This window comes from Thermobia domestica, chromosome 8 (genome assembly GCF_964235325.1).
Source record: "Thermobia domestica chromosome 8, izTheDome1.hap1.1, whole genome shotgun sequence".
Taxonomy (NCBI): Eukaryota; Metazoa; Arthropoda; class Insecta; order Zygentoma; family Lepismatidae; genus Thermobia; species Thermobia domestica.
In genome coordinates this window covers 9,324,196-9,343,778 of record NC_137461.1, presented here as the reverse complement: position 1 = coordinate 9,343,778, position 19,583 = coordinate 9,324,196, and the positions used below count along the sequence as shown (strand labels likewise).

The 19,583-nt window shown below is 34.1% G+C and overlaps 1 protein-coding gene across 1 annotated transcript in view; it reads left to right on the top strand.

The window, feature by feature from the left end:
- Nucleotides 1-19,583, top strand: part of LOC145692677 (uncharacterized) — a 1,521,027-nt gene that overhangs the window by 386,348 nt on the left and 1,115,096 nt on the right. The window contains exons 79-84 of the mRNA XM_081768059.1: nt 1,078-1,125; nt 4,393-4,431; nt 5,761-5,811; nt 11,193-11,249; nt 17,790-17,840; nt 18,845-18,901. Of these exons, the coding sequence (XP_081624185.1) occupies nt 1,078-1,125; nt 4,393-4,431; nt 5,761-5,811; nt 11,193-11,249; nt 17,790-17,840; nt 18,845-18,901 (303 nt within the window). The remainder of the gene's footprint in view (nt 1-1,077; nt 1,126-4,392; nt 4,432-5,760; nt 5,812-11,192; nt 11,250-17,789; nt 17,841-18,844; nt 18,902-19,583) is intronic.

Sequence of the window (19,583 nt, the reverse complement as noted above, 5' to 3'; positions counted from 1 at the left end):
TGGTACTTCGTACACTAAGTTAAACCGATTTAAATATGTTAATTAGGAACACATTAATATAATACTGATAAAATCAAAGAATGTACAGTATTGTTTAAAAAAACGGAAAAGATCTTTAACCTAACATCACGGAATTACGCATTTTGGGCTAAAAGATGCATGCCAGTAATTATGAAAGAATTGCTGACGGAAACCTCGAGAAAATTTGTGATCTCTGTGTTGTTCACTACAAACTTACATGGCCAGGGATCGAATCATGGACTCCTCACGCCAGAGATGTGAGCTGTACCATTCATGCCAATATGTCATCTTTTGTAATTTTTAAACAAAATCTGTTCGCTCATCCCTCCTTGGAAATCTATGTTATCTCATCGATAGATTGAATTGAATAGAATTGCGTGTAACGTTTCTTTTCAATTTTGAAGCTATTTAAAATCATAACTATTGTTCAAAGTGTAATCTTCACTACTATGGTTCAGCCCTCCCCACTGGTTTGATACCAATCGCTCCCGCCTTTGGTACACAGGGCCCCAGATTCGGTTCCGGGTGTGAGAGCAGTGAAATTAGAACATATTACAAAAGTCTGGATCCCACCTTGAACTATAAGTCTACATGTTAAATACCGTCAGTACGAAAAGGGAAACTCCCATTATAACCAGCTAATTGGGTTTCTTATTGGACGAGTAGTACTAACGAGAATATCATTCAGAAACACGCACAAAAAGCACATGTATTTAGCCACTCGACCACGAGAGGACCACCTTACTCATAGATGAAATTAAACCAAACACGTCATAATTTTTACATTGACCAATTGAGATACTTGTCTGAAGCCAAAGTATTACAGTTTCTCACCTGCTAGAATATTGCTGTTTTTCTTTGGAAGAATTATGATATATAACTTTACATTTCAACTCACAATGTGATTTTTGTTTACGCGACAACTACGCTTAACATACGTATTATTATCTGCAAAAAGCCTTGTTAAAATGAATAATATATTTTGTGCACAAATGAGTTAAAATAAAAGTGATAAAAACGAATTAATATTTTAACTTTTCTTCTTCTGATCAAAAGAAACAGGTCAACCCATTCCGAGTATTCCGGCCCAACCTAGTTTTCCTGGTAAGTATTTGTTTACACCTAAATAAAATTTTCAAAAAAATTCATTGTTTTAATGAATAAAGTACAGTTTCTGATTCTTTTAAAATTCCTGTAACTTCTGTCATACATTTAGTACGACTAAAATAGTCTTTATATTATGAATTAAGATTAAATCATAAGAACGAAGAGACTAAAATCAATTTTACGCAGTAACTGAGTACCTAATAATAATTATCTCAAGAAGTACTTATCTAAAGACATTGATGCATGTTAAAGAAAAGCCGAATTTAGGAGCGAAAGCTCAGACGTCCGAATATTCAGTTTGACTAATTTTTACGAGTAAAACCTTTCCTTCTACATATTGGGAATAATAGTTACGTTAATATTTACAATTGTGTATTGAAAATGGAAGATCCATTATTCCATCCATATTCTGAAAACTATAATTTTGTACTTGAGTCATGTCACAAAGACGTTGAAAATAGAAAACATAACTACGTTGATTCTCATAATGATACCAAAAACCTGTACACAAGACTTTGTTCTGTACACAAAACTTTACTAGCCTTAAGTTAATAGTAAAATTATGCGTATACAAGGGTTTCAAATCGATTCAGGATTCTGAGTGAACAATCCCATCTAAAATCTACTTTTTAACCTAGTTTACATCCACATTAACTTTTCCTTTGAATTTCAACAGCAATTCTATTCCATGATAACATAAGACTTTTGTCTTAACAAAGTAACCACGTCTGCACGGATGATTTGATGACACTTGCATTCTTACATTCAGCATATTTAAAGTACATTTTAGTGGTGCAAAACTATGTGGGAATGGAAATGCTCGCGAATTAGAGACGTTTTCTTTGGTTTAGAACTATAGTTCATGAAAGTTCTGGATTATGGCTCTTTCTTTGCATTAGGATTGTTTAATTGGACGAAGGCTAGTGTAGTTAAAGTATCTCTATTATTTTTTCTTAAAACGTTCTGAAATGTGTCTGCCATGGCTATATAACTTTATCCCTTATTTCATTAACATTATATTCTCTATATTATATAATATTCTATGTAATATATAATATGTAATATTATATTTTTTATTCTCTCCATTCTTAATATTTAGCAATGTTTATATTATAATGTCTTTTGGTAGAGACAATTATACTCCAGGATTTATCCCCTCAACAAATTAATTCATAAATATTACAAAATATCTTTGTAAAGCACAAAGAGAACAATCCAGTATCTATCCTTATCTATCCATATCAAGTCTTGTGTAGTGAAGCTGAAGGAAAGAAATACTTTTGCGCGGGAACCTCTTAGCTCATGGCAACCCCCAGGGTGTTTGTAGCGACTATAGGATATGGTGTTATTGGGACCACCTTAGCATATTGCAGCCTCCAGGGAATTGAGATAAGATGATACATTTTCGTCCAAGCCGACTTCAGGTGCAAGAGTTATGGGTTATGCGACCAGTGGTCAACTGATAATATAGGCGTTTTGTGGTCCTCCTATATAGGTGACTCCTCGGTGATTAGTTCCTTCTGGGTTTCATCATGAAGGCTTCGTGACTTCCTGTTTATTCTGTGTATCGTCTGCTTGTATTGACGATTATGTACAATAGCACGTATTTTATAGATGTAACATGTGCTCAATGAAATAGTACACACTGAAAGGTGGGGTCCTTACAATATAGTCCCGGGTAAACTTACTTCAGAATTGACCAAATATATCTGATTATTTTGATTATTTTGCCTATTTCACTCTTTTAAACAGTGTGAAAATTTGATCATATATACTCCAGCTAGGTAGAAAATCTCCTTGGTAAATATAGATATTTAATAATTTGGTGCTATTAGTACTTATCAGAGTTTTTGCTATTTAATATATTAAGTCAAAGATAAGTTCCGTTACTAGTATAGCTTCAAGACGAGAATTTCGTATATATGATAAGATCTAATGCTTTAATGCATTTCATTATTTCCATTACAATATAGATATATATAGGGATCTTCTCACTTTTCAAGCATACCAAATACACGTATAGATAATTTACCTTTAAATTTTCATTACATAATATTTTCATTATTCTACATATTTAAACAAATTCAAAATTCAAATATTCAAGATTTCGAGTCATTAAACAAAAGCTATTCCACGTAACCGTTGGACAAGAACATAAAATAACTTCTTCAGATCACTTATTTCTTTAGGTGAGGGTGGTATGTGTTTCAGGCCAATTCCTAAATACAATATTTTTCACCCTGGAGCCACAATATGCTGAGGTATTGAGAAAAACATTGGAATATAACATTTTCGCCTTATGCTCTAACCGTTTGTTGGGAGAAACTTAAGAATATAGTTTTAGTCAGTACACTACCTACACGACTACATAATTTTCTTCTACAAAAGTTAGCAAAATAACAAATATGCTTTTCTCATGCATAATGTGTTCCACGTGCCTCCATTCATATGTTTTCAGCTCAGATTAACAAAGGGTCACGAGAGTATGGGATGCTACCTCTATGGTTTTGCGATACTCTGTCATTTTATGTAACAGTTCTGTCTTTCTGGAAGTTCACAATCAACTTACATGATTAAGAACTGAATAGACATACTTTTACTCAATTCGTCATAATTTTCCTGGAAAATAGATTCTCAGCTGAGTTTAAAAAAGAAGAGAAAACAATGATTTCCCGTGATTACCACAAACACCATGCGAAAAATTTAGAAAAGAAGAGTACCACTAATTTTACATTAATAATTCTTTCCATGTCATCTTATGGAATATTGAAAACGAAGTTACTCCTGTCAAACGTGATTTTATTTCATTTACTTCCATATTTTTGTTGTCGGAGAGGAAATTTACGCAAAAATCTTCATGCTATTTAGGCAGATAAATGAAATTCTTATCTTAACATCCTGCTAATACGTATTTAAATTTTTGTACTACTCTTATTCTTCAGTACCTGATAGTTAGCCAGTAATGGAACACACACACACACACACACACACACACACACACACACATATATATATATATATATATATATATATATATATATATATATATATATATATATATATATATATATATATGTGTGTGTGTGTGTGTGTATTCTGAGTGAAACTGGCAAGAAGAAATATTAACCAAGCAAATGGAAGCTATACACATTAGTATAAAAATATATTTTTCATAATAGACATTCTCTCTATTGAATATACAATACTAAATGTTGAGGTACCTTTCTTTGGACATTAATGTTTTTTACGTATGTATAATTTTAGAGGGCACCCAAGGAATATTGGGACAACCTTTAGTACCAGGTTTGTGCCATTCATTTATATATATACATATTTTGTTTAGAGTCTTCACCTTCAGTAATAGTAAAACTTTTTTAACCACTTTAAAAGGACATTATGAGTATGACTCTTAATTAGCCAAATTATTTAAATATTCTAATGCCTTTTGTGGCTAAATAATTAGCGCTAACGTGAACTTTGTGTGATTAATTGCCGACTTTATTTCCGACTCCAATAATAAATCTTAATTATTATTCGTGTTCTAGTAGTGTTTCAAATCTTACATCAACAATAGAGATTCTTATCTCCGAAAGTCTCAGTGATAAAGGGAATCCTAAACTGGAAGTATTTAATTGTTTCTTGAAATGTGTACTCGAGAATTGACTCAAAATGACGCCGCTGTGTATATCGTTTAATTGAACAGAGGTGCGTTCTATCACGAAACCATTATTACATTTTTACTCTGCAAAAAATACTAAAGTTTACATAGGAATGAGCAAGGACAGAGTTCCTCCCCAAAAAAACTTTAGGAAAACTATGTCATTTATGTCCACTACAACATCTTTACTATATTTCTCAACAGTTGAGATACTCATGCATGTATGTGTACAGTTTGTTACTGCGTGAAGTCTGATTTGATGGATGTCGCTGTCTGCAAGTTTTTCTGATTGAAAGGCATCGCCATTGACATAAACATATTCTCCAAGAAATATAATTCAAACGGCTTGTGTAATACACGCAATTGTGTATCCCTAAAACTTTGTAGTTTGCTTAACACATCTATTCTTATGCATTAAACAATGTACGTGTCTGTAAACGTAGTTTCACGTAGAAATGAGCCGCCTACAGCTACTAAATTTGGTACACACACACACATTATATATATATATATATATATATATATATATATATATATATATATATATATATATACGTATTAGATCTGACTGCGTATGTCGCCATTTATATCGACTTTCAGTTTGACAACAGAGAGGGCGGATAGAGCAAAAGCTATGCACGTTTCTTCTCTGGTTATTTCTAAGAAAGCCTTGTCCGTATGCAACTCACATCATTACTTTGTTATGTGGAGTTACAAAACAGATAAGATAGATACTGTAACAAAAAATAAATAATCCGTCTTCCTCTCTTTATATCCAGATTGTGAATTAATATTTGGCAACAACTGGTACTCACAGCTACAGTAGTAGATCCGTAAAGTATTATCATGTTATGTAAAAGTAAACATTTGCACTATTAAATTAATGATTTGTCTAAATAAAACCACATATTTAATAAATACAAAAGTTTTAACCATATACATTTATTAATTCTTTGTTTTTCAATGTTTTATAGAACAGGAACCATCTCCTATCTTTCCTGTAGAAGAAAGACCTTCACTTCCAGGTAAATATATGTTATATATTAATGTTAATCAGAGACAATCCATCGTTTGTTGTGAAACTGAAGTGTGTTATTTAATCTTCATTATGTGTCTGTAGTATTTGATTGTAACAATTTATTAGCTCTCATAATTATTATGATTTATTACATTTTCGAAATGTAACCCCTGGTAATACTTATACTAGAATGTCTGTTTCATACATCTCAGTGTTCACATTGCACTCCATATACGTATGTGTGCTCAGTAATTTTATTTGAGAATTTCAGCACGATCCGCCCCTTACTCCTTTCTAGTTAGGGCAGACACTTGGGGCCTTATGCAGAGTCGTTCTGACGCTTGGTTAGTGCTATACTGATGAGTTCGACTAACATATGTTTTCTGCTGTAGTCAGGCTTTTAATATGATGTTAATCTTACGTCACAACGATTCTGCATAAGGCGGTTGTAGTCTAGACATAACATCATATAAATATTAAACTTCCACAAGATCTGACGAATTCACAATTTTCCTTTTCTTTATAGATTGTTCATGATTAAGAAATATACCTTGGCTGAAAAGAGGTTTCGATCAGTGGTAAAAAAATAATGAAGTGTCATGTAACACCCAATTGCATTCGCGCTGATATGGGGTGGTGAGAACTCTTAACCATTTTAGCATCTCATGCGGCCTTATGTAATAGTGATGCCACCGTGAATTGAAATCTGGTCGACAGTCTTGTAAAGCTAAGCATTATGGTTGGCCATCTACCACTATCGTTACGCCAGATATGATGTCAAAAGTACATGACAATGTGGCATCTTAACTGAACGTATGCATTCAATTATGAATAAACATGTGTTAGTTAAAATGTCTATGTACTATAGATTCCAAGAATGCTGGCAATTGACCAAAAAGGGATACGTTGCGTGATAAATCGGATTCTGTTACCGATGATCAAGGCTGACAAACAAACTTTTTACTGAGATTTTCCACCATGCAAGAAACGTGTGTACCCCACTTCCATCTTGAGTGCAAACACTCATACTCCTTACTACCCTAAATATTCAAGGTCAAATAATCAAAGGACAAAATTAAGATATCTGATTTTTTTCTGGATGCAAAGGATTAATTTTTATTGATTATCTAGAACAGTGTAAAATCAAAGGCGTTAATTTTATATTACCTTACAAATTTCGTCCTTGCATGAAAGAGAAACTTCATAGAATGTTGGAGGTGGTGTGCTGTTCCTTTCTGACAATACACACATTCACATCTTCCAAATTGCAATTGATGCAATTCTTGAATCAGAGTTTGAACTTGTTTCTATGCCTTCCTTTATCCAAATCTCGTTCCCATTGATTTCCTCCTATTCCGTAATCTGAACAAAGTTGTCCGTGGAAGAAAAGTTTTTAGTGACTGAGATTAGGAACACTGTGGGTGTTTAGCTGCATGGTGCACTGAAAGTTTTCCTACTGAGGTTGAAACACTGGTGTACCGTTTGGAAAAGTGTATTATGTTGCAGGGACTCTGTGGAAAAGTAACACTGGTTGGATTTTCGAAGGTGCTTCTATGTCAGGGGCATAACATACTGATCCATACTCGTATCATGTCACTGTCAGATACAATTTTTCTTTTTCTGGAGATGTTCCTTTGTAACGTAAACCGTTATGAAGGACGTGGTTTAAAAGTTTTGTTACAACACTTTGGAAATGATTTTAAAACCGAAAATACACCGAAAGGGTTACGAGAAACCATTTCAGAAATGGTTTATTCCTTCAGTTTTTATTCTTAGAAGGTATGGCAAAATAAGATTTTCTTGATATTGTTGAAATACATGTTTTGTATGTACTTCTACAATTCCCGGGGTCATTCCTAGATACCTCTATCGTTTTATCCGATAATTGTTTCTCGCGGAAGACATTTGACATCTTACTCAATTAACTGATGTAGCCTAAAGCTACATCAAAAAGCATTTTGAAACTCTTTGGTTTATGGTTAAAATAAGTTCATGTAACGAGTTCCTTTCTACACGCCACTTCTATTTTTCTTCACAGTATTCTTCAATACCTCTTACTTTAAATTTCCTTGATTTTAATCTCTTTGTACATTGAGTTTTCGTGTATCATCCCACTTTAATTTTCTGCGAACCCACTTGATACCAGCGTGTATCTACTTCCACGTTCATTATCTTTCCTTTCATTAGAACTATAAAAAAAACTTAAATTAGCAGCACTGATATGCCACACTCTTTAATTTGTTAGTAACCATGGACTAGATTGTTTTCACAACTGATATACCTTTTCTACTTGATAATATCTGGTTTCCGTTACTACGTTAAGGTTGAGGATTCTTTGAAATATGCCTAACTTTGGAGTGAGGACTCAGCTACTCAGCCTTGTCCCGAAATGAGTTTCATTCAACCTCTGAAATGGCAATGACCGCAGTGATATTATGACGCCTCTTACGTCACGATGTTGTAAATAAAAGATGTTATGACTGCTTTCTGCCTTGATCATATTCGGACAATGAAAAGTTTGGAGGTGAACTCTAGCATCCATGGTTTGACAAAATCTTTGAGTTAAGGTCCTAGGAAAGAGTTCACGGTTACTCTGTCATAAAGGGCAGTTCGACGCTAATTATTCGATTTGCAGAATGGAACATAATTTTACTTCGTCCTACACAAATGTGTCGTTCCTGAATGAACACAATGGAACATCTTACGCCGAATTCAATCACTTATAATTAAATAATACTTAGTGTTTTTTAGTTGAAATTGGATAAGAAACTTTAAAGTTTGAATCCTTAAACTTGCCAATGTTGTACTGTTTATAGTATTGTGGACGTCGTGAAGTTTCTCCAAAGAAGTAGAGAATATCATTTGAGCATTATTATTATTATTATTATTATTATTATTATTATTATTATTATTATTATTATTATTATTATTATTATTATTATAGTTATTCTGTGAGTTTTCAAAATTGGTTTGTCACAAACTAAGGGACTTTTATATAGGGTTGCTGTTAATTCGACCTATTCCTTGTAAGCGGTATTCTGAAAGAAATTTGAAACAGTTTTGTACCTATGAACCAAGAGTCGAAAATCAGTGGTTTCGGAGTGATTTGCATACTTGTAATCGTTTTAAAATTTGTCTATTTAAAACCAAAAACTGCAAATTGTGAATGAACTACTGAACTCTATCGACTAAAGTGACACTTTTTTAATAGCTGACGACTAAAGTAGTAACGTAAAGCAAGAACATACCTGAATTATCGTAAAGTCAGATATGAATGTATCTTGAATCGCTAATCGAGTGTTCATATGATTGTAGAAATATAAGAAGTGTAATGTAAAAATTTTGATTGATAGTTGTATTGTATAATAAACTTCCCAATAACTGTTAATCGCTCTCAGTAATACCTAGGTAATATCCCACATGGTTGTGTTTACAAACATTCAACACGTGCTTCTGTTTACAAACTTCCACCATGTGCGTCTTACTATGGTTTACTACGGCTGCAGAGCGACACCACTTGTCATATGAACCGAGAGAACAGCAGCGCCACCGAATCACTTGGAGCATCTATATAACCGAAATGACATCAGTATCGAACATACATCAGCATCGGCTGCTCAAATCCTCTTTCTTGGCTTGCAGTTGAACCTAGGAAGTATCTCTTCTAAACCCAAAAGCTCTCTAGTTAGCAGTAGAACTATTGGTTTCTTCTTCGTCCTGGCTTGCAGTAGAGCCTTGTGGGAAATAACTACCTCTCTCTGTGCTTGGAGTGGATCATAGGAAGATTCCTAATTACAACCTCGGCCTAGCTTGCAGTGGAGCTTTGTAGGAATCCTAGTCACTCTCTGGTCGTAGTGGAGCAGCGGATGTCCAACAACTCCTCTCGTCGCTCTCTTCGTGAGGATCTCTTCCTGAGACCGAGAGAATACCCACGTTATGCAGACATTAGATAATTTTGTATTTATCTTATATTATAGTGGAAATTTGTAATAAAAACCGGTAGTGAGAAAAGCGATTCCAAATTTTAATGTTGCTGTACCTACACCGACTCAAGCACAACTTAACAATATGTTCGTTAACGTTCCCGACGTTCGAAGCACAAGGGAATGAAATTCGATTATCAAAATTCTGAGAACGATACACTGAAGAATGTGGAAACGTTAACACCGATTGATGGTAATAAAATTTATTTACAATAACGGCTGTGATTCTGCGACACTCTTTCAGGAACTCTACATGGCGATCTCAAGTATGAAATACATCTAAAATGGTCAAAAGTGGACTTTACTTCTTTGCTCACTGAATGCAACCAATAAGAACAGAATAATATATATTATTCTGTTCACAGAATCTTCCATCTATTTTTGACAAAGCAATTACACATTTATACAAGGTCCTTAGTCAGCCATTAATGAATTAAAAACATGCACTTCTTAATTATAAAACTAAATACAGTAATACAACAACACTTACAGTGTTAACTATTTATATTTTTTATAGAACACACTCTTAATATTTTAAAAATTCTCATATTGTATGACATTTTCTCTTAGAATATTCTAAACAAAACATCAAACTATATAATTAATTATGGTTATTTCCTTTCATTGATAAACTATCGTTTTAATCTACCCTAAAACATAAATCAAATTTCAATACATAATAATGGCCATATCAGAATCTTTTATGTTACTTGCTCTAAAACTATCAGTATTTAGTACATAATTTTACATTTGTTGCAAGGCTTCTTACTAAGACTCGAAATTTGCTGACACTTTTCTTTATATGGAAATGCTTTCGGGTTACTGTTAGATTCATGTATCAACAATTGAAGAGCTCAATTCAAAAAGAGCCTAAGTCAAAAAAGTAAGTTTTTCAGGAGACGATATTTTGTGTGTCTTTCCATCATTCTATTTCTGTGAAACAAAAATAAATCTACTTAAAAGAAAATTGTAATTACTTACTTTTCGTAAGATAACGGTGAAATTATTACCTATGGCAAGAGTTATCGCTTTTAGGCGTGAGTCAGAAAATAGCTTCAGAGAATACTGTTGACTAAAGACATTTTGGAATACAAGAATGTTTTCTTTTGCCTACAATTAATTTGATTTATCGAGCTTTTGCATGAAATTCAGTTAAATATACGGAGATGCTGAATTGGAGCTTAATAGAACCAATATCTTAAAATTGACAAAAAATGACTTAGGTTCTCTTGGAATTCACCCCTTTAATTCTAATTAAAATTATCGAGTATTCTTTACGTACATCATATATTATCGTTAGAAATTTAACTCGGATTTGAATTATTCAAAAGCAAAATAGAAAGAGATATGTTTTGTTTTCAAACATAAAGAGGCTAGTATACTTTACATAATAATATATTTTCAGGACAAATGTTGGGGCCACATCCTGTGACTGCGCCACCAGGTTATATTCCTGAACAAGGTAACATCGCTATTCTCAAGTAGAAGATAACGCAGTATTGGTAGAAAGTGTTACACAACATGGAACGTGTATCTATATACATTCTTCAACTATAAAATACTGTATTTTATTTTTGTTTGCTTAAAGGACACGCAAGTCTTAATATGTTGTCAATATCTTTAACAGTGTAGTAATCCAAAGATTAATTACTGCCAAATCCAGTGGCGAGGATTGAGGGGAGACAGGGTAGACAGCGTTTACATGTTAGGATTTCATGTGATTGAAGTTTAGTTCTTTTCCTGACTTAAAATTTCGTATAATTTATTTTGCTTTTCTTTCAAGTTGAAAGTAAAAAAATGAAATGAAATCTATAAGTTTTACGTCCCACGGTTATGCCGGTTAGGCTAAAGGAGACGGTGATGATGAGAGATGAGTGAAATGGTGGAATGAAGATAGTGGGAGGAAACGGGAGAATCCTAGAAAACCCACGAGCACGGTGTTTGTCCACCACAAAGTTCACTTGGCGGGGGCTGGGATCGAACCCGGGACCCCAAGCACCAGAGGTGAACGCTCTACCACTGAGCCACCGCGCCCCCCAAGTTGAAAGTAGATCCGTATTTAGACCATGTAGATAAACAGATTGTCGAGATTTAGCAGAACCATGAAGATCATCCGTGTATTAGATCCATATTCCTTGCATCAACCAATAGAAGTGTAGGAGTACGAACCGCGCGGAATTACAGGGCCAGCAAATACTCGCTTTGCAGAACCTGTCAGCAAACCCTAGGCGCTCCGTCTATTCAGGGATGGCAGTCTAGTTTATTTTTTTCTTGTTGTTTATTTTAAATAACCTTTCGATCTTCCTCTATAAAAAGTTAAATTGTTATAAGTGCTGTTGAAGAACGATTTCGTTATACTCACTTTGTCGTTTTGTGTGTCTAATATTTTTTAAAAAAATCTAGCGGAAAGTTCAGAGATTACACAGCAAGTCTACCACTATTGTGTATTTTGCAAGAGTGGCAAGTAGAAGTGAACTGAACACGACAGTTTTGTTTCTGTCTCTCTCTCTCTTTGAATGCGTTTTGTGGTGGACAAACACAGTGTTTGTGGGTTTTCTTGGGGTTCTCCCGTTTCCTCCCACTTTCTTCATTCCACCATTTTACTCATTTCTCATAATCACCGTCTCCTTTAGCCTAACCGGCATAACCGTGGGACGTAAAATTCAAAGATTTCATTTCATTTTTCTCTGAATGCGTATTTACATTACACTGTATTATGAAATTGCTAACGTAAAATGCTTCGAAAATTTCTGTGAATCTTGGCGTCCCTTTTTAGCAACGAGTCTATATAACACGTGGAGGTACAGCTTAAGGCGAACTTTGAACCACCGTAATGCGTTGGAATTTTCAATGCTTTTCGAATGGAAATCGAACCGGCACTACGTGCATCAATGGTCCACGCACTAACCACTGTTTCGAAAATGTTATTTAACAGTTCATTTAAAGAAATTGTGAATGGATTCTAATGTGTGCACGTCTGTGAATGGATTCTAATAGCTTAGGTCAGGGCGCCAAATTTCAAAGTCAGAAGCCAATCCAAAAATGATGGTCGCAAATATCTCTCACATACAAATTATGAGAGCCACATATACGCGGCCTTTGCTTTGACAAAGAAGGAGATTACATCAGGGCATAAAATTTTAAAAACAGACTATTAAATTCAGGATAATTAATTTGAAATGGATAACTTATACACATGTTGAAAATATCTCACCTTAAGACTTCACGTTTATGTAACGTTCTGTCTCTGCACAGAAGTACCAGTTGTCGATTGCAGTTTTCGGATCAAAGTCCTTAAGTGAAGGGCCACTGATGTAAATTGTGAGCAAATCGTCTAGTGTGTCAGTCTTCAGTGAATATTTGTAGTATTTTAACTCTGTTGAAACTGCTGAAGCCTCTCTCACATGAAGCAGTACTCACAGGTAAAAGTACATAAAATGTGTCCATTTCAATTGAGGGTGGGAAAGGAGGGGTGAATTACAACGTTGTGGACACTTTGCTTTCCATGTCCGTTGTGAAGACTTTACACTCCGTGTTTTCTCCCACTTAGTGACAATTATTTTTGTGTGAAACATAAAGTACGCAACCCTATGAGTTTAGTCAGAAATAATTCCTACTGAACACTGGTCGCCAGCTCTAAATTTCTAGTCACCAATGGCGACCTGGCGATCGGAAATTTTGCGCCCTGGCTTAGGTTCATAATAAAATAATTTTCAGCGAACTTTGATGCTTGTAAGCGGAATTATTTCCCCTTAATTGGATCTACACGAATGCAAACTGAACTAGTATTAGAAAAGACTCCCTGTTTCAGTTTTACGTCCTCATGTCGTTGAAGAAAGTTATCGCTTGCGTAAGGCTGCTCAGAAAATACAATTTGAATTTTACAACCCTATCAATATACACACAAAGATATTGCAGGATATATTGAAGGACAACGGGACTCACTAATACACTGAATATATACGTAAATTAAGGGGAGTGGCGGATATAGGTATCTTGCGGCCTAGGCAACTTATAGTCGAAAGCTCCTTCGCCCGTTACTACACAACCCCTTGACACACTATCCACTAATGAAATTGTTCCAAATGTTGACTTTTTCCCTTTCCGGTCCTTCTGAGCTCAGTGGCTACGAACAGCTTGCATAGTCGGAAATCCCAAGCTGATGGAGGGAATACTTTTATTCATACTGTTCTATGTCTGGAGTCCTGTAGATGGACTACTTATGAAACGAATCGATTAAGATTTCGTAAACTTCATAATTTTATTGCATAACGCACTTGACATATATGTTTTAAAGATTCAAGAGCAGTGGTCTGAAGTGCGGTACTCCAACCAGTTGCCCGTATATATATAATGTCCACACAATTTTTCACGTCACGTTTCGTCACTAGCCAAATTGCTACTAATAGAACACTAAAGTACACTTTAAGCTTAAAAGCGGATATTCGAGCGATTTGTTCTAATAGTACAGTGAAAATAGGCATATTTTGAGACCAAACCTAATATAATAAAGATCAAAATGAAAGATGCTGCAGTATATATAACACTATTTGCAAGGTATCTCTAACAAAATTTATAAAGGATACAGTTGCAGACTTTTAAGAAGTGACGTCATTAGTTTGGCCGCTGTCAGAATTTGCAGTGTAGTTTTCACACTAGTATATTTTCTCATAAAGAATCGAACTCTTATTCTGACACTAAACTAAAAGATAGCAAATGCAAAATGCACAAATGGAATGCTAGTCTTTCCGGTCAGATACTGAGAAGCATATTAATGAAAGGAGACATGGTTTATTCTTTGAGTGAAAATATTCTAGCAATTTTAAACTACAAAATGTCTATTCCCATTGCGATTATCGCTCGTTTACAGTATTTAAAAGATTTGCTATTAAAATTATCATATTTAAGAATTGGAATGTGTGCTTGTTAATGGCTTTGTTTTTTCTCGCCGAAGTTAAAGCTTCTGGACTTAGTTTATTGGTATGACTGAAATTATGTTCCTGTATGTGAAAGCAGAGAGAAGCGTAAACTCCTACTTACAAAGTACGTATTCCCTTTGCAGCTGGTGCTTCGGTATCTTCACGCCACTGATAAGCTCATTTACTCTGAGCAGGATTATATTTATCTTCACGAAATGCTAAAGCTTCAATCTACTTTATCTAGAGCTGAATTCCAAAACCTTGTAGAAGATTATTTCATCGTGAAGCAAAGGGAAAAGTTTTGGAGGGTAACTTTGTGCGATCTATAATGGAACACGTGTTTCTGAGACTGGTTCCAGAAACATAAACAATTTCTCTGTCTCCCCACTAGTTTATTAGTTATCTAACATACAAATTTGGATACGGAACTAGGTGTTAGAATTGCTTCAGTTTAAGTGATTGAGGAATTAAATATAAGTTAAATTTACCTCAATGTAAATTTCTTGTGAAAACCAGTAGGAAGTGTTGCAAGATCAGTGACTGTGCATAATATGTGAATCTGAATAAATTCGGACCAGTTTCAACTGTTCTTTCTTATATCTTGTTGTTTTACAGATGAGTATCAAAGATGTGTGTATGAATGAACTACTTCAAAATGATCAATCACGTGTATGTCCTTCGTGAGCTTTGGCTACACAATAATGGAGGCAGAAAATGAAGAAGTGAAAGGAGATTTACATCTACAGTAACAGAGTGATTTAAATAAAAAAGACTAACTTACATTCCAAATGGGCAAAAATTCTCATCTAGAACAGGAAGTGCTGTCAGGGAATGCTAAGAATTTATTTTAGACTTCCAAATACTGCCATGCATAAATGTTGGAAATTCTACAGAACGGTAGTATCCGTTGTCTATCGACGTGTATTAGTCAAAACAGTAAGACATACTAAGAAATGGACTTTGGAATCGATTCAGCGTCACAAAGTTATGTTTTACTTCAAATGCCAATCGGTATTAAAAGCAGAATGGCAGTAATTAATCATTTCCAGTTATAATCGTTCACATTCTCATCCCTACACAATCCTAATGTTTGCACACTATGTTAAAAATGTGTGTTGGAAAGCTCGTGGCCTGATCTACAAAGTTAGAAAATATTTGGATTAATTGTTTTATTTTTGTACGTAATATATCAACCAAGCCACCTCTCTGGTAACGGTTCTATACCACTTTTAAAAAATGATTCCTCGAGACCTGCAAAATATCGCAGTTCACAACTTTTCACCTCTGCATGCAAAGAAAATCGCTGACTCCTAAGATCTTCTTTAGGTATCTGAACAAATGAAAGTCCGAGGGGACCAGATCAGGCAAATAGGACGAGTGTAGCAACAGTTCGAACTCACAGGAATGAATTTCTACTATAGACGCAAGGGACGTGTGGCGCACGCACTGTCCTGGTGATTTTCTCCATGTCACAAATTTCCGTTACTTCCGCCGACTTAGCGCACATAAACTCCTCAACTGAAACAATAGAGAAATTAAATTTTATACGGTGACTACCAACGGATATAGGTGCGCAAATAATGTATACAAACTAGCTGTAGTCATTATTTCATTACTTTGCTGGAAATTTTAGTTACCTTAATACTATTTCCCAATTTTTGTTTTTAATCTAATCCGCATAGATGTTTCCTCAGATTCGTCCCAAGATTTCAGTCAAATCTAGTTTCTCTTTCTCTGAAACATTTTCATTCTCCATGTTTCTGATTCATGCTGCATTGCTTGTTTCACTGATATATTGAGCCTTCTGTTCTGATTCTGTTGTATTTTGATTCTGATGCTTTCTTTATGTCTTCCTTCCACATACATGTACTTTCAAAGAATGATGTTAATAAAATTGCATTTAAGGTTGGGTAGAAAATAAAGGTTTTATTTCTATTTCCCACTATTACGTAAGCAAATAGAGGCGAACAAATAGTGAAAGTGAATGATAATGAATACAAAAGAATTGATTAAATGCCATTAGAATTCTGAGAATATTGGAGAGAAGCCAATAACAGAATGCCGGGAACCATACCAGGCCGGTATTTGTATATTGTGCGCCTCTGTGCAGTCAATAATTTGCCGCCCCCGCACAAAATTTTCTGACCCCGCCGAAAACGACCATTATTAGAATTCAATTCATAGTTCTTCGGAGTCGCTGAGATGAATAATGACAGTTTCAATCCGATTCAATTTCAAGATCATATTCCCCAGGGAGGGGGCGAGATTTTAAAAGTAATCAAAAGCGTTATATATTAGTGTTCAATTCATAGTTTTCAAGATCGCTGAGTTTAACGGTATCAGTTTTCATGATGTTCAACTTTATCTTCACCACTTGGGATGGGGGTGAGAGAGGATGACTTTTCAAAAATATTCAGAGAAGCTAGCTAATTAGCAACTACTGCAATTGGAGGAAATTAAACACATTAACATATTTTCTCGCATTTGCGTGATGCTCTGGAGATTGCTAGTTTTATATATTACTTTGTTGTAAATCTTAAAAAGAATTCCTAAATTTTGCCGCCTCCTAAATTCTGCCGCTCTGCACAGGAGCACAGAAGACGACTTACCTAAATACGGGCCTGCACCACACAATCATATAAATGCAGTTCAATCTAAAAAAACGCATCAAGGATGAGAGATCTAAAACTGAACCAACGTGCCACCAATTACAAAACACCAAGTCAGTACTTTCTAAAGCTCTACATTTATTTATAAGTCTGGAGTCTATAAAATTCTAGGTACCTTGTGAAGGTTGAGATAATATGGAATAATTCAAATTGTAGTTGAAAAGATTGATTCTCTTTTCTTTAAGTATCTGAATATCATTTTATTCTCATCTACTGACTAACTGTTATGTAATATCCTCTCGTATGTAATTATATTATTTTAATTTGTGTAATTATATGTTATCTCATTTCAAAAACAGTTTCCAAAATTAAAGTAACTTGGCTCTGTGCTCAAAGAATGAGGTACTACATTTAAAATATTAATGGGGAATATTGTAATTTGACAACTTTAAAGCACAACTGAACGTTTTTCAGGTTTTGCTACGGAATCTATATCTGAGATTTTAGGATTCCCACAAATTCCAGGTAATGTTTAGTAGTTAATTTAAATTTTAATCTTCACATTCATTTCCTCATAACTAGCCTCCACATAACTCATTTTCATTCATATATTTAATTCTTTATCATTGTTCTATTTCACTTTCTAAATAAAATATATTGTTAAGAACTTTAGCTTGAATTCATGATTTATTTATTTTTGATCTAGACTATAGTCAAGAAAATCCAAATGCAGAAAGAGTTTTGGAATAATTTATGTAATATTGAAATAATGCATATGAAGGTTTAGATTAAAGTTTCAAATAAGTAATTCACATTTTAACTTTGTTTCTGAATTTGATTAGTGGTTTATTTTCATTTCGTAAGTGTAAGTTCTAATGAACTTCTAAAAGTGACTTTGATTGTAAAGGATAATATTATATATTTTGCCTTTAACATGAATGTAGAAACATTATCAAATCACCTCTAAGTGTGATAATGAATCCTTTCAAGTGCATAATTTGAATAGGTACGAGTAGGTTCCTTGAACATAAATGTGCTTTAATCTGACAGTAAGAATAAATGCTTCCTTCGAAAATGATGCGAAATATTTATATTAATTACAAAGGAATTTCAAATATTTCCACTATGGTATAGAACAACTGGAAGTTTTGAATTGAGATTATTCTATCAGTACTTGAATAATTCCATACCAGTACTTGAGTAATTAACTATTAGAATTGTGGAACACTTAAATTTGCATACATCTTGTGTTTATTTTGCTTAAAATATGTGTGTGTATGCATATATATTTTCATAAAATACTCCTGGAAACATGACTCTTTATAACTTGCATGCTTCTCAAATGTCAACCACAAAGGTACTCTGAGTTTCAGTCCATATAGGGATGTGCTTGTTAATATTTCCAAGAATTTGATCAACTTATAACATAAATACTATCTAAAGGTAAGAGATTTGTTTCTACGAATATTTCATTTCATATCTTGAAAGGAAATATCTCTATTGATTAAAATTTATTTTATGTCTTGTAGAAGTGGAGAGGAAACCTTCTGAGATTTTTCCTGGAGCGGAAACGTTTCCAGGTCCAGGTATGTTTGTGACATACGCTTGCATTTATTTGTGTTAAACTCTAAAGTTAGTTATGGTAGTCAAATGTTTAACCACCGTAGAAGTTAAATGATCAACTATATACTGTGTTAATCAATTTATTCTAGTGGTTTCTCTTTATGTCCTTTGTAACACAAACGTTAAGTCAGAAGGAATATCTTACATTGGTTTCTATCTACAAAACCAGGACTTGAAGTGTTCTTTGGCAGGTGATGAAGCCATTTGCCAAAATCTTTTAAGATACACAATGTTCACTTGGAAATACATTATTTAACCTGAGACGAATCTTTAGTTACACAATCCAGAAATCCCGAAACTCGAATTGTTGTTAGTAATTTCTAAGATCAAAGGGTGCTAGGAAAATTTTGCAATACAATTCTATTTATTTATTTTTTCGAACTAATTTCGACCACACTCAATACACCTCTTCATCCGAAATCAATCATTAACAAGATTTGCAAAGTTTCCCTTGGGAGTAAGGTACACTCGTTGTCCAAACCCGTCGGCAAGTACTGTTCAATGTACTACTTAGCTGTGCATCTCTTTTGTGCGTCCAGAATGACACACTCCACAATTCCACTCGATTTGAAAAATTCAGCTATCATTTTGTTCTTTAGTGATTAGATTTTCTGATAACTACAGGTGTATCCTTATCATCAAAGA